General features: G+C 47.8%; 3 protein-coding genes across 3 annotated transcripts in view; 1 reads left to right on the top strand and 2 right to left on the bottom strand.

The window, feature by feature from the left end:
* The window catches only part of LOC119395887 (abasic site processing protein HMCES), a 28,982-nt gene extending 4,729 nt beyond the window's left edge, over positions 1 to 24,253 (bottom strand). The window contains exons 1-7 of the mRNA XM_037662902.2: positions 24,085 to 24,253; positions 21,956 to 22,093; positions 19,743 to 19,970; positions 5,437 to 5,632; positions 2,737 to 2,811; positions 1,121 to 1,183; positions 514 to 626 (exon numbers count right to left, since the gene is read on the bottom strand). Of these exons, the coding sequence (XP_037518830.1) occupies positions 514 to 626; positions 1,121 to 1,183; positions 2,737 to 2,811; positions 5,437 to 5,632; positions 19,743 to 19,970; positions 21,956 to 22,093; positions 24,085 to 24,104 (833 nt within the window). The 5' untranslated portion in view covers positions 24,105 to 24,253. The remainder of the gene's footprint in view (positions 1 to 513; positions 627 to 1,120; positions 1,184 to 2,736; positions 2,812 to 5,436; positions 5,633 to 19,742; positions 19,971 to 21,955; positions 22,094 to 24,084) is intronic.
* On the top strand, positions 5,945 to 9,800 carry LOC119395886 (uncharacterized). Its single transcript, XM_037662900.2, has 3 exons — positions 5,945 to 6,300; positions 7,199 to 7,892; positions 9,055 to 9,800. The coding sequence occupies exons 1-3, from the start codon at positions 6,095 to 6,097 to the stop codon at positions 9,733 to 9,735; spliced, it is 1,581 nt and encodes a 526-aa protein (XP_037518828.1). The 5' UTR covers positions 5,945 to 6,094; the 3' UTR covers positions 9,736 to 9,800.
* Positions 12,553 to 15,753, bottom strand: LOC125758986 (uncharacterized). Its single transcript, XM_049416808.1, has 2 exons — positions 15,647 to 15,753; positions 12,553 to 14,226 (listed from the first exon to the last, which is right to left on the bottom strand). The coding sequence occupies exons 1-2, from the start codon at positions 15,710 to 15,712 to the stop codon at positions 13,384 to 13,386; spliced, it is 909 nt and encodes a 302-aa protein (XP_049272765.1). The 5' UTR covers positions 15,713 to 15,753; the 3' UTR covers positions 12,553 to 13,383.
* Positions 24,254 to 24,948: the final 695 nt, after the last annotated feature.

Here is a 24,948-nt window from a genome sequence, read left to right as displayed (position 1 = left end):
ACGGAGGGATCAATCATGTTTTCCAATGTTGTCCTCCTACTTTCATCTTTGCGCTGGTTTCGTCTTGCGAATGGGAAACCGGTGTAGTATCACTCAGTCAGTCTCTCTATTCGCATCAGGAATTTAAGGCTTTATCACTAATTATTTCTGCTTTTCTTTCCAAACTATGTGTGCCCCCAGTGTACAGTTACAGAAAATCAAGCGCGAACAGTTTCCGCAAGCGATACCCTTTCCAAGGTGAACTGGTTCATGCAGACACGAGTACTGGCGAAAGCAAAAAAAAAAAAAACAAAAAAAAAACAAATAACGTATTTAAGTTAGTCCTAACTCGTTCGTATTTCAAATTTCCATGACTGTACGTGTGTTCTACGACAATCAACTAGTTGGAAGTCATAGAGTTCTGCATGTTCTCCGACGGTCGTCCCTCGTCTAACGCGCTGTGATCAACCAATCGAACGAGCGCTTGGAAGTAGTACACAGTGCATAGAAGAATGGTGGATGCAGCACACTCACTCTCCGTTGTTGTAAGGCAGCACACACTCGACCGTGTTGTTGGTCACCTTGGCCACGCTGGGTGAGACCGGGTGGCACACCAGGTTTGGCGGGCACCGCACCGAGTAAGTCAGCTGCGTCACATTTCACGTGACAACATGGAACAAAATCGTCCTCTCTGTTTTCTTTTATTACTTTATTTGGATCATATGCCACATGACCGAAATCGAATAAGCAATTTGTTGCGATACAACCAGGTACTCGGCAATATACCTGTTGCATTTTTGAGCCTGTGCTCGTAGTTTACCATGTGGCTTTGATGAGCTACGTTTTCACTAAGTAGTATTTAAGCCCTCCTCGTGTAGCTGTTTTAGCAGCAGTTCTACAGCAGTGACTCAGCGCACCTATATTCCGTATCCGAAGCACATGAGCACTTGCATGATCAGTACACATCTTGGCACGTATTAGAATCCTATATCTATAGCAGCCCTTGTTCGTAGGCAATGCTTGAGTTACGGTTACATTCGGCATTGTCTTAGGGATGACCCCGCACGATTGCATCTCAAAGCTTGAATATGTATATTTTCTGTTTTCTAAGCAAGAAACTTCGGAAACGCGTAGAGCGTACCTCTTCGAAGGAATAGTTGGGGTCCAACCACGATGCCACCGCCTCATCACCGTCCAGGATGAGCTGCATTGTGCAATGTGGACAATGTGGGCAATATATAGACTCTTTCAGGCTTGCTCGTCGCAGTGTACGCAAGATCGCGTTCTTAAACATCCTTTCCCCAGCCACAGGCTGCACTTGACTATACTTTCAGGCTTTATTCCGCCATAGACCAGTGATGAGTGTGACCAACTTCTCCCCCTCCATCCTCTGCACTGAGGACACGTCGTCCTCCAAGACTGCACTAGCATTATATTTTTAGCCTATAACAACTAATTTTCGTTTGAACGTTAATTGTTGTATTTGTGTTAATAGTACCCGCCCCCTCTACATCGCATTTCTGGCTCTTGAGGGTAATAATGCAAGATAGATAGATAGATAGATAGATAGATAGATAGATAGATAGATAGATAGATAGATAGATAGATAGATAGATAGATAGATAGATAGATAGATATAGATAGATAGATAGATAGATAGATAGATAGATAGATAGATAGATAGATAGATAGATAGATAGATAGATAGATAGATAGATAGATAGATAGATAGATAGATAGATAGATAGATAGATAGATAGCGTGTTGGAAAGAAATGCCTATTCTTAAAATAGGAGCATGCTGAATGCCCCTGTTACACCCATTTCTTCAGCATCATTACTGGGCTATGCGACGAAACTCTTAACCAGTTCTGCAGCTTCGGAACAAGATGAGGTAATAACAGCATCTAACGTAAGACATGTGGGCATTCACGTGGGATAAGATTACAGCGGGAACTTTGATAACGATGTGACGAGCGGTGACGCCCTTGAATTACGATGTTGAGTGGATACCCTTTGGGCATATGGGTAACCATGAACGCTTCGACCTTGGGTTATGACCACGCCATTTCGTTCGGCAACGAATTTTCACGCAGCCAAAGTAAAAGGACGACTGCGTGGCTGAACTATGCAGTTGCTAACGTCTCCGTAGTGGCGAGTGACACTGTAGTGACCATGGTGTTCTCTACAAAAAATTTTTCGGTTATGCGGTCTGACATTGCTAAAACACAATAGGTATACGACATGAACGCGGAACCCAACGCTACAGGAACGTTCATGCTGGCGTGCTGAGCTATATCTGCTTATTATTCACTAAGTCCGCACATTTGCCTAATAAATGTTTTCCTATCTTTCTTGCTTTCTGGTACACGCAAGCAGAACCACTCTTTATTTTACATAAATTCATGCACGCGTATTATTCACTGGGTATGTCACTGGCTGAATATAACACAGACACAATACGGTTCGTGTAATGTCACAACTTTGAGGAAAACTTAAAAATATACATAATTTTTGAGAAGGCCGTTGCGGCAAATGTCAGTTGCTATGATAACGCACGTAGCAGCGGAGTGTGTAAAACGAAAAAGAGGAATGTCGAAATTAACCATTCAAGAATATTGCAAATTAGCACATAACGTGCAAAATACTTCCTTCATGCACGGTATACTTACACCCTCTTAAAAAACGTAGCCTTATTTCATTTTTCTTGAGTATCAACGCAGAACGCCTGACTTTTCGTTTCCGTGTATTTACTTACGGGCACACGGTTGTGAAGCCACTGCAGATAGCGAGGAGAGTCCATGGTCAGAATGGTGTAGCTGTACAGGACGTCCTGCGAATCAAGGACAATAGATGGCAGCAGAGCGAAAATAAGCTTGTTTTATACGAAGTCGAAGTGGTGCGCGCTGCAAACTATACAAAGTAATGTTCATATCTTATCGGCCCTTTGTTTACAGTAAACATTCACCTCCTATTTAAATTAGCGAGTGCATTGTAACTCGCGCACACGAAAGCGTAAACACATCACGCTGCATAACCAAAAACAACGCAAAAACAACGGTATTCACGCGCTGACCTGACGAATAGCGCAAACATTTAGAAGTGAGTATAACACCCTTTCCATCACTGTTGCCTGTTCCGCATGTTGCCCCCCGCTCCCCTGTGATATTGTCAAGCGTGCTTCCTTTTTGTATTTCTATGTAACCGGTTCGTCACACGTATAGCCACTGCCCTTCGCAAACCGCGACCGAATGTCTGGGAACCTTCCAGGTTGCTTTAGAATCTTCTGATAGGTTTGAGCGCTCAAACTAGCGCGGCCACCAGCGATAAGACTCAAATGTTCGATGCCGCATGTATAAATTCCGACGCGCCGAAACCGCAGATCAGGTTGCCGACGCTCTGTTCGCCGCTATCAGTGTACAGCGTCTATTGCTTGTAGTTTGACTTTTCGTTTCCCGGGCACAAGTTCGGCCAAATGAAGAGTTTCGTCTTGAACACACCGACTGCTGCCTTCGTGAAAGAAACGTCCACGTGACAATGTCATGACCTCCAAAGTTAGGTGGGTGGAGATATCTCACGAGGAGTGATGAGTCATTTCGACTTACCCAGCCTTGCATCCTCGCACCTAAAGGATGTATTGTCACTATTTCGTGCCATCGCAAGAAAGGCATTTTAGGGGCGAAGCTCCTTAAAGCGGCACCCGTTTGTCCCCGTCGTAGTGCGTAACCAGTCTTAACGCTAGTACCAGATCTTGACCTCCAAGGTGGTGCCGGTGGGAGATTTCTCCTGTGCGTTGTTGAACAATAAAAAATTCGCAGCGTGCGCGTTAACTAAAAGCCGAATTCTTCTGTCTCTCATTCCCCATTAGCAGCCATTGGCATGTTCCAGTAGGAAACTTTAGTAGAAGTAGAAGTGTAAGTGTTAGCTAAAAGCCGACTTCTTCTGTCTCTCATTCCCATTAGCAGCCATTGTTTACCTCCAAGGTAGTGCCTGGTGAGATTTCTCCTGTGCGTGATTAAACAATAAAAATTTTGTTCAAAACGCCGTTGATTGATGAAATAAACCAACGAAAGACGCCAGATATTTTCTAAAAGCAAAACGAAAAGACACCAGATGTTTCTAAAGCAAAACGAAAAGACGCCAGCTGCTTAACGAAAGACGCCAGATGTTTCTCCTCTCCTACGGTCTCCTCCACTCCTACGCAGGCAGCGTCGCAAGGCAGCGTCGCGGCAGCGTCTTGATTGAAAAAACCGACCGCTCGCGCTGCACAACCGTTCACTGACCACCCCGTATATATAGGCACTGGATTTTGACCTCCAAGGCAGTGCGTGTGTGCGATTTCTCCTGTGCGTGATTAAACAATGAAAATTCACAGCGTACATGTAAAATTAAAGTGAGCTGCAAGTCGTCATAACTCTCATCGAACCTTGAGTATAAACGCGCCCGATCTCACGTCGGTGATGATGTACTGGGCAGAATTCACGGAAGATTCACGGTTTACCGATGAACCTCCGCAGCTTCGCCCACTCATCATCATTCACTCCGTGGATATGCTGTGATTTTTTTCGTTTTTCGGATGCAGACAATGCACTCCGAGGCACCACAATATTCATTTTTGGGTCTTAGACACTGCAGCAACGTTTTCATTCAGAGCAACAATAAGACAATTTCTAAAATCCTTCTGCCAGAGCGACGCTGCAGCACAAACTGTGGGAGTGAACCGGTAGAAAGCAGCAGGAGTCCCCTATACGAACTGGGTAGACATGGCAGTCTCGAACCACGGGGCGCTACGGGAGGCGGCCCTGTTGAGCTACCACCTCGCCGATCAACTGTAGACCGCCCGTGTCCAGGGACTCGAGGCCGTCACCTTGGCTGGGGTGCATGTGGCCCCACGCAGCCCAATAGGGCGCCGGACATCTAACGAACTGCGCGGCAGGACAGGACACAAAGAAAGAACGAAGAAAGAAGTCCTGTCCTGCTGCGCAGTTTGTGAGAAGGTGATCCCGTACAAACTCGCCCAACATTTACCGCCGGACATATTCAATAAAGCTTTCACTCACTCACTCACTCACTCACTCACTCACTCACTCACTCACTCACTCACTCACTCACTCACTCACTCACTCACTCACTCACTCACTCACTCACTCACTCACTCACTCACTCACTCACTCACTCACTCACTCACTCACTCACTCACTCACTCACTCACTCACTCACTCACTCACTCACTCACTCACTCACTCACTCACTCACTAACTCACTCACTCACTCACTCACTCACTCACTCACTCACTCACTCACTCACTCACTCACTCACTCACTCACTCACTCACTCGTGTCAGTATACTCCGTTTACACCGCCTGCTCTCGGATTAGTTGGTACGGGACTAGAAGGCATGGGAGGCGTTTGCTGTTCGCATCTGTTAGATGGCTGTGTGCTTCCGTGAACACGTACCTTGGAGGTGGAGACGTCGAATAATCCCGCCATGGTGAGCAGGCGTGGCCCGATCCAGTGCCCGTTGTGCATGAGCTGGTGCGCGTCGGTCACGCCGTCCCATTCACGCCTCGTCATGTCGATGCCCCGGGGCTGCTTGAAGTACACGTAGTACGGCTGCTTGTTGCCGTTCTCCTCGGTCTTCCACTCGAAAAACCTGCGAGCGAAAGTAACGCGGATCTATTCGACCCATCTCATAACGCGAAAAGTCAATCTGCTTTGTGTTGCACGTTGCGCGACGTGCCATCATATGTCCTCAGGAAACGGAACAAGAAAAATACCAGCATGCTAAAGTTTCACGTACAAGCAAACATACTAGATTCATGTTAGCTGTCGTCTGCCATTTGAGTGCATATAGGCTCGACTGAATAGAGCCGTAGATATTTCTGCATATTAATAATATTATGAGTTAACATACAGTTCGTGACTACCAAATAAGAGCGCGAAATATTAGGTGGCTGGCACAATAGACCATATGCGAAATTGCTTTGTGCTCTGGCAACACTGTGCACTTTCACCCCGCCGCCATTTTAATGTGGGCGAGCGGTTGACGGAAACGCGTTCGCTAGTACGGCCGTACGACTGCTGAACACCCGCTTCACTGCGCTGAGCTACTGCGATGGCCACAGCAAGACGTTTCCCAGTGCCCGAACATGTGATGTGGACAAACTGTTTAGAAAACTTGCCGCGTATATCGAACGACACTGTGGCGGACCTAATAAACCAGGCGCCGACGTCATCCAAGCAGCAAACCAAATCTTATGCCTTCGCCGTGGAAGCGTACACCTTGCCGTCGTCGGTTGTGACCAACGCCTGTGACACAAGGTACGTAAGCGACGTTTTATGTAACCTTCTGAAAGCATGCAGTGCTTTTCCTTTTGGAGCAACGTACAAATAGTGCCGCCGATGTTAACGTCGTGCGGGCGTTCTCGGCGAGGTCGGTCATGTCACTGCGTGTTTCTTTCACTACGCGTGCTCACGTGCTTGGATAACTTGTCATTATAGTTTGGCAAGAGGAGGCTATGGTTTGGCGTTTATTTTTAGCACGTCCGATCAGCAGGCGTGGTCGCGCAGGAACTTCGCAGCTGTTCCGGTGGTGCAGTGTGCATGCCTCGAAGGACATCGCTCGTACTATGAAAACAGTTTTTTGCGCAAACAAATTTCGCGTCCGCGCGTATGCATTACTGGTCTAATATTAATGTGCTGCCTTTACGAGTGCGCATGCTGCTTTGTATAAAACACGACGTACGCTAGTTTGTTTACTAAACATTTAGACTAAACCGGTCTACAACGACAGCTAGAAAGAACGGAACTGATCCACCGCAAGTGTCAACGTAAGTTAACAGTGGGACTGCTTAAAAACCTGATTCATTCGGTGCATGTTGGTTTGGAGATTTTTCAGCAGCACTGGCATGTGGTTTTCCAACTCGTCAATAAAAAGCAGTGTTTTTGATGTTACACTAGAGGTTGTTCACATCGAAGCACTTCATGCAGGTTTTGTATTATTTCATTGTAACGTCAGCTGCGCAGCGGTTTTCCCGAATGACATAGTCAGTACTTTGTGGAGAGTAGGTTGCATAACCTTGTTGCTTTGCATAAAGCTGTCATGGCAAGTGCCACGACAGCTTTATTCGTACTTGTGATATGGCACTCGGTAAAAAGATGACAAACTTGACTGTGTGCAGCTTACAAAGTTTTTTTGTTGTTGTTGTTGCTCTTACAGTCTCGGGATTGTCTATGCACGTGCGACGTGCTACCGAAGCCAGAAAAAGAGTGGCCGGCCATACAAAGTCAGCTTGGCTTTGAAAAGCGACAGTGGAGCAGTGGCAGATTCTACTTGTGAGTGCCCCGCTGGGGCTGGTGGTGCCTGCAGCCACATTCTTGCGGCTCTGCGCCTCCTTGTTCTGCTGAAGCAGAAGGGCTTCAAAGAGGCACCACCAGAGCTTTCATGCACAGAGTTGCCGCAGCAATGGAGGCGCCCACGACGACAAGGCATCAGGCCCATGGCCGTGCAGAACATGGACTGGCGGAGTCCACGTGAGGGTGGCATGGGCATGCCAATGCCCGTGCGACTTTTTGATGCGCGGGCTGAGGAGCAAAAGGAGCAGCAACACCTTGAAGCGATCCATAGCCTGGGAGAGGACCTCCAGAGCCTCGGGACCTTCGACTTTGCTGCCATTCTCCTTGCTGCTGGGGGGCCGTCAGTGGACACAAAGCTTGGGCCTGCGCCTGCGGGGTCTGCACTGTCGTACCAGCAGGCAAAACACCCTGCAGGCTTCACTACGTGGATGTCACCCAGCATTTCGCAAGGGGCAGCCACCGTGACACCAGTGCCAGCTTTCACTCTGTTTAGTGACGGAGCCTCACAACCACCCTTGCCCGGCAGATTCACGGCTGAAGAATGGAGGGTGTTGACTGTAAGTGCAGTATAGAAAAGATACTTCTCTCTGCACTGGTGGAGTGTGTACCATTCATGTTTTTAACTGATTAGGTGGACCTAGATGTAGAGCACATGCAGCATAGAAATATTCTTATGCAGTCCTCTGTAAAAAGAGAGAGTGAGAAAATGAATGCCCTATTTGCTTCCACCAAATGTTACAAATGCCAAGACAATGGCCCAGTGATGATAGTGGTTAAGCAATTTTAAACTACAGGCAAGCCCAGCACTAATGCTGTGCTTTATTTTATCAGTGCGGATCATTGCTTTATGTTCTACATTTTGAAGGATGTTAAGCTGTGTGGTTATTAAACAGTCTCACTCATAGGTGCTTCTACAGACTAACATTTGCTATTTGCTAGCTTTACCACCCAATCCGTATTTTGATTCATTTCAATGTATCAGTGTAATGTAAACCAAGACTTACACTTAATCGAACTTGGGGCCACTGTCGATTGCATGGCCTCTGATTTTGTCAAACCTGCACTGTAACAATAGAGTTTTAGAATAGGGATCACCTGGCGCTAACGCTGCGGCGGCAGGTGGTGGAGCCCGACTCAGGTGCGCATTCCTTCCGTGGTGCAAACACCGATGCCTCGGTTGGGGTGTGTGCCACTCTCAAGCCCAAATCTCTAGCTACTTTTGCGAGGAGGACAAACACCCCGTTGTTGTTTTTTTATGTGCGCGGTCACCATCCACTGCATATGCCATTTTAAACATGAGGGGACACACATGGGGACTTTTTTATTGCCTTGCGCTTTGAAAACATTTGCAGCCTCATGAGCTTCTATATCCAAATGCAAAAAATATATGGAACCCTAGCTATCCAAGCTTTGCTTAAAAAACCGGGAACTGTGCTCCTTTCTTGCCTGTTCTTATTGAAAAGCACAATTTCATTGCTGCTGCTGTTCTGCCATTCATGCCATTGACTCTCCTAAAAGTGGCTCCTAAATCTGTCTTTTGATGACTGGCTATTAATCTTCTTAGTGCAGCACGGTACCGAAAACAAACATTGGCATACCAGCTAGGCTGCAGGAAAGCTGATTGGGTCTTGCTAGTAGTGAAAGTACAGTGTACGAAAGCTCTGAGCCGTTAAAAGTTTGTAGCGCTTTCTCATGCTTATTTACTTCCACATTGTGCAGGAGATCCAGCTGTCACAAGAAGAAGCTCGGGACCTCGAGCTGAACTCAAGGCAGCAGCGGCTCAGTGAACGCTGGCGACAGGCACGGGCCAATCGACTGACTGCGTCAACTTTCGGCCGAGTCGTCAGGCGGCAGGCATGGACGGAGAAGGGCCTCCGTAACCTCATTGAGCCGAAGGACCTCACGCACATCCGTACGGTGCAATACGGCATAAGGAATGAGAACATGGCCAAAGATAGGTATATAGCTGTCATGAACAGCTACGGGCATAATGTGTCAGTGCAGCATTGCGGCCTTGTGGTAGACCCTGTGTGCCCTTGGTTGGGTGCAACACCAGACGGACTCGTGTACGACCCGGAAGAACTTGCATATGGTGTGTTGGAGGTCAAGTGCCCCCATTCCCTGAAAGACTCTGAGCCAGAGGAAGCGAAGAAAAGAAAGTTTTCCTTGGTGTTCGGGGAAAATGGTGAACCACAGCTGGACAGAGACCATGAGTATTATGCTAAGGTGCTTGGGCAGATGGCCCTCACTGGCTGCTTGTGGGGCGATTTTGTCGTGTGTTCGGAAAAGTGGATTGGCATTGAGCGCATTTGGTTCGACAGGAACGAGTGGGAGGAAATGCGCAAAAAGCTTGATGCCTTCTTCTTTGAGCACATGCTGCCCCATCTTGCCAGGCGGTAATCAGTGAAGCTTCCAGATTTCGGCTGCTTAGTGCGCCAAAGCTACACCTAACCTATGAGGCGTGCTGTAGTGGAGGGCCCCGATTAACTTAGACCATCTGGAGTTCTTTAATTTTTGCCAAAATCTTGACACACTTGGGTTTTCGCCTTTCACTTGCATCTGCAAAGCAGCCCGAGGACTGAAATCGGACCCACGTCGTAAAGCTCAGCCGCGCACAGCCTCAGCCATTGTGCCACCGCGGCGGGTACTTGCTAGTGTATTGATGGTTATTTCTGATAGTTTGTGTGGTTAGTCGTGTTTTTAATTTTGCATGTTTTGTACATGTTCATTAAGGTCTATGTTTAAAGGTCACATTGTGGGGTTCAGAAAGATGTACAAAAAGTATTTTGAGGTGCAGACAATCAAGCACATCGTAGAACGACCTGGACACTCATTGTAGTATGTGTCGCTGTGACTCGGAGCTGAATTTCACATCGCTATGGTTAAAGATGCACATGGGCTTAGTCACAAGAAGTATGCTGCAGTGGAGGAGGCTGGAGAGCTTGAAATGCCGCTCATCAGAACCACTGTCGCAAGGGAGCAGCTATGGTAGAAAGTGAGGCAGCGGCTTTATGAAAATAACACAAAGGCTACACACAAGGTCCAGCTGGGCTTTTGCCTTCATGTCTAGAAAACATTCCGAGCATACCTGAAATTTTGTGTTTCCCATAGCAGCTTTGCATATGTAGGACATTCCGCGGCGGCTGCATTTCCGATGGAGGCGAAAATGTTTGAGGCCTGTGTACTTAGATTTAGGTGCCCGTTAAAGAACCCCAGGTGGTCGAAATTTCCGGAGCCCTCCACTACGGTGTCTCTCATATCATATCGTGGTTTTGGGACGTTAAACCCCAGATATTATTATTATTATTATGTAGGACATTGTTGCCACAAAATTTAGTTAAACTCAAAAGTTTTCAATATTCGAAACCCGTTCCTGATGTGTTCTGTGTATTTATACCCACTTATATCAGAAGTTTTTGTCTTGCCGCTTAAGATAACTACAAGAGTCCCTTGGAAAAGTTTAAAAGAGGCACAAATACTCAAATGTGTTGTGGCGCTTGAAATTGAGCTGCAACCTTCTTTGAGTGGCAAAAGCTTTGCCTGCAGCCTATATTCAAAGGCATCTGGGAGAGAAGCAGTTTAGCTTTGTACTGGAAGGACATGTCGAAAAGTATTCTAAAAGTTCCCCACTGCGCAGACACCTTTTTGTCTGTTCCCTCACAGCTTGTTCACCTTAACTTCCTGTATTTTTTTTTGCTCGTTTTGGTTGGTGCTTTGCTGCAGCCATGTATAATTTGTATTTTCTTTTTTATTAAATGTGTTTAAGGAGAGGTGGGTGCCTATACATGGCTCCGGCTACTCCTCTTCCCTTACTTATTAATTAGCGTCACGAACTTATAAATAAAAGTACACTCACTCACGGCAATGTCCATTTAAAAGGAATGTTCACACGTCATGCATAATGTCCACGTGATGACAACAATGTCCACACACAAGAATCGTTTGCACTTTGCCGAAGAGTTCAACCCACAGTGCCACAGTCCTTTTGTATAGTGCGATCACATCACATAAAAGTCACTGGGCATTGCCCACACTTTAAACACATTTTAACACAGCTGTCTTTAATCACAAGAGGCAACGCGAAACATGTGACTAGAAGTATCTCAATGTGAAGAATAATTGCAAATGTGAATCAATATGTTTTTGATATTCCCGACTCTTCTAAAAACTGTACTAGGCCGCCTGCAGCAATGTTTTGAAGAGTTTCAGTTGGCCATGGACCCAATACTTTTGCTAATGATAGCGGCCGTCTGTCCAATCTGTTTAGTGTTTGTAAGAATATTTTACAGGGAACAGCATAATTTTTGCAGTGTAGAAGGAGGTGTTCTATGTCTTCTTCTGCCTCTTTCTGCCTTCTGCCTAATTTGTATTAATTCGAGCAACATGTGTGTCACACGGCTATGTGATATATACAAACAAAATAATGGTGCGCTGCCTTCTTTTAGGGAGTAGGCAGGAGGGGGGGCGATTTCAGCTTCGATAAATAAAGAATGGAAAGAAAACCTAGGGCTATTTTGAGGCAAAACGTAAGTGGCTGACCCAGGCAGTAGTTTTCTCTCAATTTTTATTCACGAAAGGCACGGCGTGCCAACAGCTTATTCTATCTAGCTGTTCGAAACTGCCCCGCGCATCACAACCCTTGGTGTGGTCACATTACAGCTGTCCTCCACAAATATTCAGTAAGCATTAAACATTGTTTTAAGAAACGTCCTTCGCCAGAAATTGAAAACGTTTTTTTGTAGTTGAAACTGATGTGTGGGAATGTTCTGGAGGGTTCATAAAAAGAAACCACCACTTTTCATTGCGGGCAAAGTTGATTTTAAATAAGACTAATTGAGGATCTAATGGAACTTAGTGTACAGTAAAAGCTCGTTAATTCGAACTTGAAGGGGGCCATAAAATTGTTCAAAATAAGTGGAGTTTGAATTAGTGGCAGGGCACTAGAATGAATGGGCATCGTGCGCCCAGGAAGACGCCGGCAACACTGTCGCTTCAGAGCTTTTAAAGTGGAAGCGGGCTCGTCTCGTGAAAGCAAGTGCGCGCGCTGAAAAAAAACCCTTGCGCTTCATTGGTGAATGAATGAAACAACTTTATTGCAAGATCCGGCTAGTTGCTGGTCCGGGCCAGACCGCTCAGATGGAGGACGGAAGACTTTGTCTTCCACTAGCCTCCCTGGCCTGCTGGATAGCCCAGGTTTGGTCCTGTAGATCGGAGCTGAGCAGCGTTTTCCGCCATCGCTCATTGGTGCATTGCAAAAATAGATACTTTGTGATAAGTCGCAAAGTGCTGTTCAGATGGAGCCCCGTTACGCTCCGCATCCTTCGCAGAAATCCCCTCGTGGGAAAGTGGGCGTAATTTTTTAGCTTGCCACATCTAAGGCTCTTGTTGCGGTTTGCCACTCGACTGTTGAATGAGAGAAGACTGGAAGTTGCTCAGGATTGCCGTCACAGTCCAAATTTGGTTAATCAGTGGAGCCAAGGTTAACGGTATGGGTCTATCAAAAATGTGGAATGCCTTTATCCGCTGTATCCGCCGCTCCACGTGTATCCGCAAAGCAGCAATCTCCTTTGTAGATTTCACTTCCTCAGGCGAGAATGTGCCACCCTTCAGGAACGGCGGCAGGTTCAATTTCACTCCATTCTTTTCCAAGAGATCTTCGATGCGAAAGCCCTTATCTGCCATAACAGCATCTTCGTCGTCAAACTTCAAGTCTAAAAAACCACTCCTGATCACACACTCTCTGTCTGAGCTGGATCCTGTGAAAAGCTCTGACACAAAGGCGACAAGGCCATTAGGCAGGACGCCGATGAGTCCCTTGAATGTGTTGCTCGACTTGTATGGGGAGTACGTTGTAGACTGTAGGGACAAGGATGATGGCACCTCGCACTGTATTTCCGTGGCGTCCAGGATTACTCGAGTCGATGAATACTTTTCCTTAAACTCGGGTGGCATTGTAGCATCTACAATTCTTCTAGGAGCCCACAGAGGTAACAGGCCTAGTTTCACATACAGGTAGTTAATCCACGATGTGCATATTCGGGACACAGTTTACTGGGCAATGCAGAACCTGTGAGCCAAATCATCTTCAAACAGGCCGAGGCGCAGTCGGACTAGCACCAAAAACAGCTCATTTTCCGTGCTTAGTTTTCTCTTACGCCCTCGCGATGATCTGGGTTCACTGCTTTCTGCACGTTCTGAACGTAGAACGTTGCACCCATCATCACCGGGGTTCAAGTAGACCAGAAGTTTCTTGAAGTGGTTGTAGCTTGGCAGCCCAGTGTAAAATAGCATGTCTTCGTCGCAGTCCTTGAACCGTTCCATTGTGAAGGGAGCCGTTCGTTCTCTTTCAGCAGCAAGTTGGCAACTCAAGGACGCCTTTTCTAAGCCCAGTTGCCCGATGATTCCTTTTGCAGCAACAAGCTGCTCTTTGATTTGGCAACACTCGTCTCGGAGCCGCGCGATTTCGTTGTTTTTCTGTTTTATCGTTTCGGCCAAACGTGCGTTTTCACCTTCAAGTGAGCTGTTGAGCCTAGTGGGTTCCTCTAGACCGACCGGTGCTGCGTCCACTTCATCTGGGCTATGCACAGGCTCATCGCCTAGCACTCCTGGGCCTAGATCCGGATTTTGGCTTCTTACTTGTGGTGAAGCACGTGGCTTTGGGGGCTTCCGTTCTTTCTTTTTCTTGGAAAAAGCAAAAACTGACGGAACTGCCGAGTCCCGAAGGAGGCTGCGGCCACTCGCAACGCTAGGTATAAAGTCCGATGACCTAAAATGCTTCGAGCAGACCTTCGTTGACTTGCCGACTTGAAATTCTGGGCCTTCATCCCTCTTGATTGCAACAATCCACTTCTTGTATATCATTGCATCTTTCGGAAAGCGGTGGAAGGATACCTACAAGATATAAGCAAACAAACATTCAGTGCGACGTCATGAGCTAGGTTTCTCTTAGCTGTTTGATTGTTGTTTACAAACACAGGCACTATCACAAATTCATCTCACAAAAAATAGAGGTCACACTAATACGTGCATTGCAGGACTAATGATGCACTTGTAATGTGACCCCCCCCCCCTCAGTTTTTTCTGCGCACACTCCCCTTTTCTAGCAGCCTTTCCTAGATATGGCCCTTCACAGCAAGCCTTAAGAGGCATTAGTCACTTGTGGACACTCGGGGGAATTTAAATCAGTTATTTTTTATCTCCAGGTAGCTTCAAAGGTTTCTAGGAGCTGCGAGTCTAAGGCAGCCAAAAGGCAGAATCCCGTACAACTAAGTTATGGCTGCCTCCACAGCTGTATGTTTGATAATGCAACATGAAACATTTTTCAGGTGAGGTGAGTTGCAACACAACAAAACAGCTGCAACACAACTGAGCCGAAGAGACTAAAATGCAGAGAATGAATGGGACTGCCGCGCTCTGAACTCATGCAGAACGTCATTCAGTCAAGCCCTGGCGATACTCATGGTGCCAGTTTTCCAAACCTACGGCAGCGCGCTCCGCTATCTTTTCGATTTTATTTCGTTGGTAAAGGAAAATCAGTGAGAGAGGAGCGAATGGAAAAGTTGCGTCCGCGCACGTTGGGGGAACTGAAGTTAAGCGCCTGAGCAGATACTTTTCTCTTCGAAAGTGGGCATAGCCCTCATCTTCCGAATGACAGTTTTATTGCTGCGCGGTGACCGTACTTGCGGACACAACGGAGCCTGAACGCGGACAAGCAACCGAGCTGCCTTTCTAGGATGCGTGTACGGCATGTTACTCGGAGTAGCGGAAGCTCTACACGTCTCTGTGCGCAATCACCTACAAAAATAACATTTCTACGTCGTCTACCTACATGGTGTAATCTCATTACAAAACAGCCCGTCCTAACAATTCGGTTCTATCACACTAGTTACCCCAACAGCAGCGGCGGACTCTCCACTCGACTGCAGGGAATCACCGGGGCTCTTCGATTTACCATCTCGGACTCACCGCGGATAGTCCGCGGGTAGTCCGAGGATTCCCCGAAGCCATAGGGAAATGCGAATGCCGGACAGCTTTTCGGCGAGTCCGCGGTGAGTCCGAGACGGTAATCGAAGAGCACCACTGTCGTGGAGAGGCCCGACGTAGTGAAAACACCTAGCCGCAAAGCTGACAAACCTATAAAAACACGGCCTGTCTGCGTAACACAGAAAAATGGTTAGTCCTGCATTGCTCTCGTGCAGCCCGTGCACCGCGGAGATTCATGCAACTTAGAATGTGCCCATAAAGCTTCTGCACGCCATACCCTGTTTTGCGTTTAAATGATCGCTGCAAAAACGTAATTCATGCCACATACCTTGCTCCCATCGCTGTCTGTGACTCCGCGCTGCTTGCACAGCGGTGCACAGCAGTGTACTGGCATTTCGCCAGCAAAAAAATCTGACTGCGACAGTCGAAGCGCGTACGTTCGCATGCGGGTCGCCCGCGCGTAGTGGTCGAGCCTCGCCAGCATCAAAATGGCGGATAGGGTACCTGCTGCGTTCACTAGATGGCGCTGTTAATTTCGCATATTGCCTATTCATATCTGCAATAATCTACCACGGGGTATCTCACAATGGAAAAATAGTACGCGTGGCATGGGAACAAATCATGTCAGAGAGGCTCAAGGTTTTGTTCTTGGCTTATATTTCATTCGTATCTACATTGCTTATAAAGGAACGCACGTCCAGGCCACCGAAATACTCGCTGACAGTAGCTGGTGCTTAGCCACTGTATAGGCGATGCGCAAAGCGCCGACGACGCCATCTGCCGCCACGGCTCGAAAGCGCTGACGGGTCCCGGCGAGCAGTGTTCCCGCGAGCGTCTACGCGAGTGCACGGATGGATGTGTTTTCGTCGTGATTTAACGATTCTGTCGGGCCTCAGCGATGTCGAAAAATAACTGCTGCATTGTCGGCTGCTCAAACAGACACAAAAAATCGCAGGAACGCACTTCTACAGGTTTCCGGAGCTATTTCATGAGCGAGAGCGACGGCGGCGGTGGATTGCGGCTGTACGACGTAGAAAGTAAGCAATCGCGCTTTGTTTACGGCAGTGTTAGAACGATTACCGTGTTTTTATTTCTCCATTTATGCCGCTACGTATTCAGCGAACGCTACTACGTTTACACTTGGTCGCCTCGCCTGCATTGTAGACGCTACAATGCACATGAGGTTGTTATTAGTGATAAGACGCGATGCATAGGCTCTCTTGAAAAACGAATGGCGCGAAGCGCAATGCCAGAGGATGTGGGGAAGGTGACGGCTCCTTTACAAAAGCGCCGTGGAATCACACGTGTGCTGGACGAAATCGACTGCATTCTACCTGTTGATGGCACTGGAATGCGATCATCGGTGCAGAATTTCGCTGTGCGCTTCTGCACCGACGATTACAAGTGTATCGTTTATTTTTTCACAAGTTTATCGTGCTGGTTTCAAAGTTTTACCAACGCTGACCCTTCGCGTGGCCGCACCTGTGAAATCTATACGCCGGTGCGACAGCGCTCCCTCAAAATATACTATATAAACACATGGCACGTAAACGAAGCTACTGTGTCGAGAAAAGACGTTGGTTCACGCGTCAACGCATGCAGGCATTAGTGATCGCGACGTTATAACGAAGGCGGTGTACTTACGATGAGCTCCACTTCCTAGGGAAGCTTGTTGGCGCTTGTCTGTGGCAAACACTTGGCGCGTATGGTGACGTACATTGTCGTCCCACAGAGCTTTGACATCGGACACATGTCCGCTATTATAAAGTGCGGCTCCTTTGCGCACACTATCGCCGCAAAAGTAATTATCTGGGACGCGCACAAGCGGCAAATCGCACGCGCGCAAATGAAGCGTCTGCTACGCGACCCACCAGCGGTTCCAACGGCCGCCGCTACGCGGCTTTCAGTGGCGCCCCTATTAAGGTCCCTACTTTTATAGGGACCTTAATAGGGGCGCCAAAATAGAGGGCTAAAGTCCCTCTATTTTGGTGGCGCCCCAATAGGGGCGCCACCAAAATAGAGGGACTTTAGCCCCTATAAGCGCTGCGCATCGCGGATAGCGCTGCTGCCCAAATAGTCATAGTTCCTTCATTAGTCACGCCACCAGTTATGCAATAAATGATCTATGGTGAAGCCTTAGTTAGCTATGCAAGCTTCTATAAGATGATGATTACTTTAAGGGTATTAAACGCAAGATAATGAGCTGAACCCGGTCACGGCAAGACACGGCATGCAGTTGTGCATCGTTTTGCTGATGTAGGCGCTAAATACACCGCCCCCCCCCCCTCTCTCTCTCCTCCGGGTTACTGGGAACGCCAACGTACGCCAACGTGGTGGCTAAGTACATGTCCCGTGGCTATAGAAACAAGAGAGATGAACACAGCCACAGGAACGGATTCAATAACGGTTGTAAGTCTAGCTATTGTCACGTGCTCGCGTCGTAGCGTGCTGGAACCTTTCACTTTATCATGTACCAACCGGGCCATATAACCACTCTTCTAAAGAAGCCAACATTTCGGCAAGGGGACATGCCTTCTTTAGGGAAACGGCTCTTTTCACTTCGCAACGTTAATATGCTGTACCCACTCTCCATTGACACTCAGGAAATAACATGTGTGTGACTCGGACCCCCTCATGTGCTTTTTTTTACACGAATGACGGTGTAAGAGTAAACTGAAGTGCAAGAGTAAAGAGTACATCGTTTAAGGTGTAATAGTGTATCAGACTAGTAAACGCTGCACGCAGAAAACACTTCCTGCCATGGTGAAGTCAAGTCTCTCTGAAGAAAACGTTAGTTACAGAGAAATTTCTTATGATCCATGAACCAATACAAACTAGTCCAGTGTTCTCTCCTTTAATGTCTCCCTCAAATACCTTCCTTCGAAGTCTCAACACCGCTTTGAAAGTAGTAACGTACTCCCTATAAATATATTACCGAATATAACTTTTAGAATATCTACACGATTATACCTCGACTACGGCGTTGCGTTTCATTCCTAAATGAGCCGACGCGGCCAAGCATCAGTAGACGACCGTCGATTCCGCCCGCAAATGGCGAAACGAATGGCGAATGGCAAAAAAAAAAAAAAACGAATGGCGAAAAGCACATTTCCGACCACCGGCTACAGCCAGTTAACGTGTCAATCCATGAAAAGCACACGCGCGCTTTTTCATCCAGCGGCCGTGGTCAATCTGTCCGATGTTGTCAGGGTATTGCCTATTGCCGCTTGCGGCTGGCCCACCGCAAATAGAGGGCTTTACAAGTCGACCTTGAAATCCTCCTCTTGTGAACTGAACCCCCCCCCCCCCGCTACTACAGAATCTGGCTGACATCGTTTGCATATTCTCCTGCATTTATATTCCGATGGATGGCGTAGAGCCCCTAAAACGACTGACGAAAAACCGCAGGTGATGCACGCACACCGCGCCACCAGAGGCGCCCGAGGTCAGGCGAGAAGCATATGTATGTGCTATGAAGCACTGCGCACTTGCCAGAGGACGCTGCCCAGCTTTCACTTATCAGTCCACTTTCGGCGATATTGGCCGGTAGGTATATGAAGAAAAGTCAGAGTTTCGCCGCAGGAGTGAACGAATGAATGCGATAGCAACAAATTGGAATCTTATGCGAAATAATTGGCTAGCAGCTGACTCCTTTAGGGCCTGTTCTAGCGTAACATTACAAAGCGCTGGCGTAAGGGAATACGGCCGCACCAACGAGCGAAGTGGTTTTCGTGCTGTCTATCGCATCAACGGAAAGTAAGCGGTCAGAGCACAACACGTACAAGGATATGAGCCGTCTGCTGATCTCTATCGAGATGGCGCGAGCGACCGCGCCTTTTTGATCAATGTTAGCAGTTCCTGCGCGAGCGACGCAGCTCCTAACCGCCCCTCATCCCACCGGCAGCCATTCGTGCTCCTTCGCGCGACGGAGCCGGCCAGCGCGTGCTATCTAGGCTTCAGCGGCACCCGTCGGCAGCCTTCGCACGCTTTCACTCGCACAAAGAACATGCGACGCGCGGGGCCATGTTATCGATTTGATATATATATATATATATATATATATATATATATATATATATATATATATATATATATATATATATATATGCATATAGGGAACATGGCGGTGGCGGCAAAAGTGGGCCTCGAGTGTCTATATAAGCGGTATCGCAATAAAAGCGAGACACTAAACAGAAAGACACGCAAACACGTTCAAGAGAAATCATTCACAGCCTGCTGTGAATGATTTCGCGCACTTGGGCGCTTTCAGTTTACGGGCACGTACTATTGTCTCTTCATGAAAAATTCGATGTCACACAAGTGTTTAACGCATCAGCCTGATAATGTTCTTTCCGATCGCTAGGCTATGTGTTGTAGCGCTGCTGTCGCAAGGGGAAACTTGCACAGTGCCTTTGTTTACGCACCCTTCGGCGACAACCACGCAGCGTCTCTCGGCGGCGATGGCGCCCTTGAAGCTGCGCCGGTCCATGCAACTCTCGAGGCGGCAGTTCACCGTGTTGAAGATGAAGTTCTGCGGCTCACCCGAGAACCACGAAGGGACGAGTCCCCAGCGCATGGGGCTCATCATGATCCGGTGGCCCGTCCGGCCCCTGGCACCCTTGGGCACGTGAACGCTGCTCAGCATCACAGGGCTGCGGCACGAGTGACCCGTAAGGATGGCACAACCGTGCACACAACAAAAAGTTTGCGCGGCTCGGAGCGTGCCTTCCCTCCAAGCAATAACCATGGCACGTCTTGCGTGTATTGGATATCTTTCATCGTGCACATCCGGTATACCTCCAAATTACGAAGAGCACGCGCGTTATTAGCGTGACAAGCGTTTTTTAACAGATTGTAGTGGGTGCAGGGTTTGCAAGGAAGAAAACGCAGCTAAGGCAGGTGACAACTATTGCTTCTGAACAAATATGCTTCAAGCGCGGTGTAATGATTTCTACGCTCTACACTTTGAGAAAAAATCGAGTATTTGGGGAGTATTTCTGCTACACAACAATAATTGTCCTCTGGCTTGCTCGCGTTTCCTTTCTTGAAAACCCGGCTCTCGTCACTTTCCTATCAAGAATGCTATGTCACGCTGATAACGCGTGCGCCATTCGTGACCGGAAAGTGCCGGAACCGCGGTGATAACGCGAGGAAAGTACGCGAGATGGATGACGATTATCGTTGTGTAGCAGAAATACTCCCCAAATACTCGATTTTTTCTTAGAGTGTATATAAGGCAAAAAAGGTCTATTTAGGCGTCTTTCTGCCACACAACGATAATTGTCATGCGTGCTTTGCTTGCGTTGTCGCCGCGCGGCCGGTATTTGCCGATCACGAACGGCATGCGGCTATCAGCGTGCCATAAGATTCTTTTGATAGGAAGGTAGCGAGCGCACAGTTTTCCAGAAAGGAAAGGCAAGCGAGCCAGATGACGACCATTGCTGCGTGGCAGAAAAACGCACGAACACTTCCGTTTGGCGAGTGTAAGCTAAACGGAACTGTTCGTGCGTTTTCTACCATGCAGGGATGACCGTCATCTGGCTCGCTTGCCTTTCCTTTCTCGAAAACTGTGCGCTTGCTACTTTCCTGTCAAAAGAATCTTATGGCACGCTGATAGCCGCATGCCGTTCGTTGGTGATCGGCAAATACCGGCCGCGCGGCGACAACGCAAGCAAAGCACGCATGACAATTATCGTTGTGTGGTAGAAAGACGCCTAAATAGGTTCTCTTTCTTAAGTGTGTAGTTTCTTACAAAAAAAAAAAAACGGTAAGTTTGGCGCTGCGACCATTGGGATATCCTACAGATAGGTATAGGCATCGCGAGAACTTGTCTAATATTCGTGCATACATTGCATACTTCAGATGTACTGGACTTTACTTACCACTAGACCTCTTTACATTTTCAAGCACTGTCAGTAATGAAACGAGTGTCTACGCACATGCGGCAATCATTGCGATTATAGCATATATTATGCAATCTTGTTGTGGAAGCTCCGTTTGCAGTCACCAAGTTTTTTTTTAACCGAGAAGGACAACGTTTAGACAATTCCATGCGCGTTCTGAGGAAGCATGTACGGATGTGTACTGAAACCTCCCCGACCCCACCCCCCCCCCCCGGAAAAAAAAGAACCCCACACATCCTCCGTCCCTCTCCTGTAGTTCGCTCGCAGCGCCAGCATACGGCAAGTGACAAGCGCATCAAGTCCTTCTTCCCGTTGCTATTTTATCGTTAGAACTGTCATATGGATGCATTTAAACTTATTATTATTATTATTATTATTATTATTATTATTATTATTATTATTATTATTATTATTATTATTATTATTATTATTATTATTATTACTACTACTACTGTTGATGATGGCAATCACCAGTCATCAGCTCAAAGTTAATGTCCCTAATAACTAGAGAGCGAATATCAAGGGCAGTACTCAAACTGACTCTCTGCCTTTGCAAAACACGTGAAAGTGTCACACATGCCACTCCCGTACACACTATGACACTTTTAGTCCACGTAGAAATTTGCGTAGGAAACTCTCTGCCGCTTTGCACACTGTAAAGCGAGCGAGTTCTCGAAAACCGCACAGCCATTTACACGTGCCGTATATACGCAGCGCATCACTGCGTTACTCACTGGTAGTTCCTGGGAGAGATGTTGTACGATGGCCGGTACTCGCCGCGGCTGTTCAGGTCCACCCACTTGGGGTTGCAGTAGCGACCGGCATCGTCCTGGTACTGGCAGGCGTGCAACAGCGACGCCTTGTTCAGGGCGCTGTCGGGGAGAATCAGAGGAATGTGCACACCATTCCGAACATGTATATTTTAACGCCAAATGCAGAACACGCTAGTAAAACCAGTATATAAAAAAAAACACAAGACTGGTATGTGATTGCATGTCCGACGTATTGTACAACATAGTAGGATTCATTCTCGGAGGTTTGTTGTTGGACTGGAATACGCCATGACACCACAGTGAGCTGTGCAACAATCACCTGTAATAGATGGGAAATCCTCGAACAGAGGGTGTTGCAGGAGTCAAACGTTTCGACAAGTAGACTTGTCTGCGTCAAGGTTTCTGCCTTGAGGAAGACAATTTTCCACTTTTCGAAATGTTCGCTCTAGCGATACTTCCCTGTTCAAGGATTTTTCATCTCCTTAACTTTCCATCTTGCCCTGAACTTGAGTCCTGTTTGGATAATCACTTGTAAGAGGCGTCTATGATCGGCGCTCATTTGTCTGTTTGGATTATTTATTCTTTCCCGCCGTAAACTGGTGGAGGTGGAAAGGGAGAATATAACATGAAACGAGAGTGAACAGGAGCCCCAGGGTGTTCACGTAGCGTATACGTAGGATCATTATACATAAGGTCAGAATCCTGCACGAAGACGTCAGCGCGTACAGCCGTGCGCTCTGCTCTAAAAGCTTCCAGTTTACTAGCCTGGCGTTTGTTGTACTTCTTATGCAGATATAGCGCTACCATTTGGTACATGTCCGCTTTAACACGTACCTCATGCAGGCTCAATATGGCACACATACTCACGCGAGGCAAACGAATCTATGAATATAGGGCACTTAGATACCTCACGTGGCATCCACGCTATCCATTTATGGTTACACACTTCTACGAAGCGACTGTAGACAATCAGCTGGCTTAGCGAAGACACGACAACGCATCTACCATAGCAATCAAAGCCCGTGGTATCTTTAAAGGGTCCCTCACCAGGCCACATAGCAAATCTTAGTTAGACGCAGGAAGTTGTTGTGTGCCGAATGAAGAGCAGTATGCGGCAAGAATTTTTCAAATCGGTTCATTACGATCTGAGAAAAACAATAATTTGTAGCGGCGCGAAACCATGATGCGAGGAGGCGAGTTTCAAACCCTTGCCACTCGCCCCGTGGAGCCTTAGCAAGCCAAATCCCTTCCCTGCCCTCTTCACTTGACACATACGCATGAACACGTTATGCGCATGCATGGTCACGTGCGCATGACGTGCCCGAGCCAGCCCGAGCACGCGAGCGGCGTTGCACGGCCGCTACCTTTGTTTTTATGTAGCGGCCGTGGGCGTTTTGTCGGCGTTCTCTGTGGTGTGCTGCCTGTTTCTGCGGGACGGGCATGAAAGTTGAGACATTTGTACGGGCACGAGAGGGGCGGCATCATGAGCCTGTGCCGCATTAACGTTTACTTGGAAGCGGTAGAATAAATGAGCATAATGAGTGCTGAACGCGCCAGAACATTACTTTCGTTTCCAGGGCTGGCGTCTGCTCGATGCGCTAACCGCGGGGACACAAACGCATGGGAAAGGGAGGCACATTAGCCCCGCATCTTGCTGCAATTCACAAAAAAAAATGAAAAAGACGCACACATTCCGTTTGTGTGTCTCATTATTTATCTCAAGTTTTATTAATCTATTGAAGCAACAAATTACACAATCTACACATGTCGTGCCAAATAATTATCTCAGTGTCACGTGCTACTGTTGGCGACGTCAGAGCACAGTCGTCTACGGAGAGGAGCGACGTCACAGCACTACCACCTACATAGGGACATTTTCTCATGTACGTCATGCCCTCATTCTCTAAAGCGCGCGCCCGCGAGAGGAAGGGCAAGCAGCGTTCACCTTGAAATTTGACCCATTTCCGCGGCGCGTAGCATTGCAAAATTTGGCAGACGTGATCGTGAACGCCCAGTGTATGCATTGCACTCGTTAGCTCAAAATTGTCAAACCTGGTGAGGGGCCCTTTAAGGTGACGGGGTAGACGTACCATGCCATGCGTCCGCACATGATGGATGAGTGGCGACCAGGCTGAGCCCGGAGCTCCTCGTCCAACGCAGGGGCAGGTCGGCCAGCGGATCAGGTGAAATTTTGAGACAAGACACACGAAGCGCCAATCAAGCCATCGCCATCAGCCCGAGGAAAACACATCTTCATCGTCTTCGTCGATGCGTCATCGGGCACACTTGTACGATGGTGTGCTTTCCGTAATATCCGGTAGTTCCATGTTTCTGCTGTGAAGTTTATTCTCGTTTATGTTGCAATCTGTGGAGCACGTATTCTCTTGAGGCACGCGCGTGCCACTTGCTCGGTAAGGACATGCAAGCAATGACGCTTGTACGCTGAGGTTATGGAATTAAGCCAATATTCATCATCATTAATTGGTTGATTGGCTTCTCTTCACTCGTGGTGCACATTCGCTGAGAAAAATGTGGTTTTCTCCTCTTTTAGATGCGAAGCAGCTTATGGTCGGGGCTATGTCACTCCCTCCCGCCGCCGTGCGGCGTCCACACCCCCACTGCGCTAGGGAGCCTATAGGTTGTATTCACATGACGTCACCATGATGCTGTGAGCAGCGCTGGCAACTATGGTGACGCCGTCCTTCGGGCGGTCCGCCATGATTCTGGCCACTGTATGGCATCTGTGCCGTAGTGCTACGGTCCCTAGGGACCGTAGTAGTGCCCCACACTGTGTGTTTTGCTTTATCTGGGATTTGACAGGTGCTGCCCTTTTAGGACAGGAATTGTTGCTGTGTACTAGCAACTACCGCAGGATAACCCTCGACGAACGCGGTCGAAAACGCTGCGAAGTGATGGGCGATACGCCTTTAATCAGTTATAAGCGCAATGCGCAA

This window comes from Rhipicephalus sanguineus, chromosome 6, assembly GCF_013339695.2.
Source record: "Rhipicephalus sanguineus isolate Rsan-2018 chromosome 6, BIME_Rsan_1.4, whole genome shotgun sequence".
In the NCBI taxonomy this organism is placed as follows: Eukaryota; Metazoa; Arthropoda; class Arachnida; order Ixodida; family Ixodidae; genus Rhipicephalus; species Rhipicephalus sanguineus.
The sequence above is the reverse complement of the archived record's forward strand: the minus strand, read 5'-3'. Positions and strand labels throughout refer to the sequence as shown.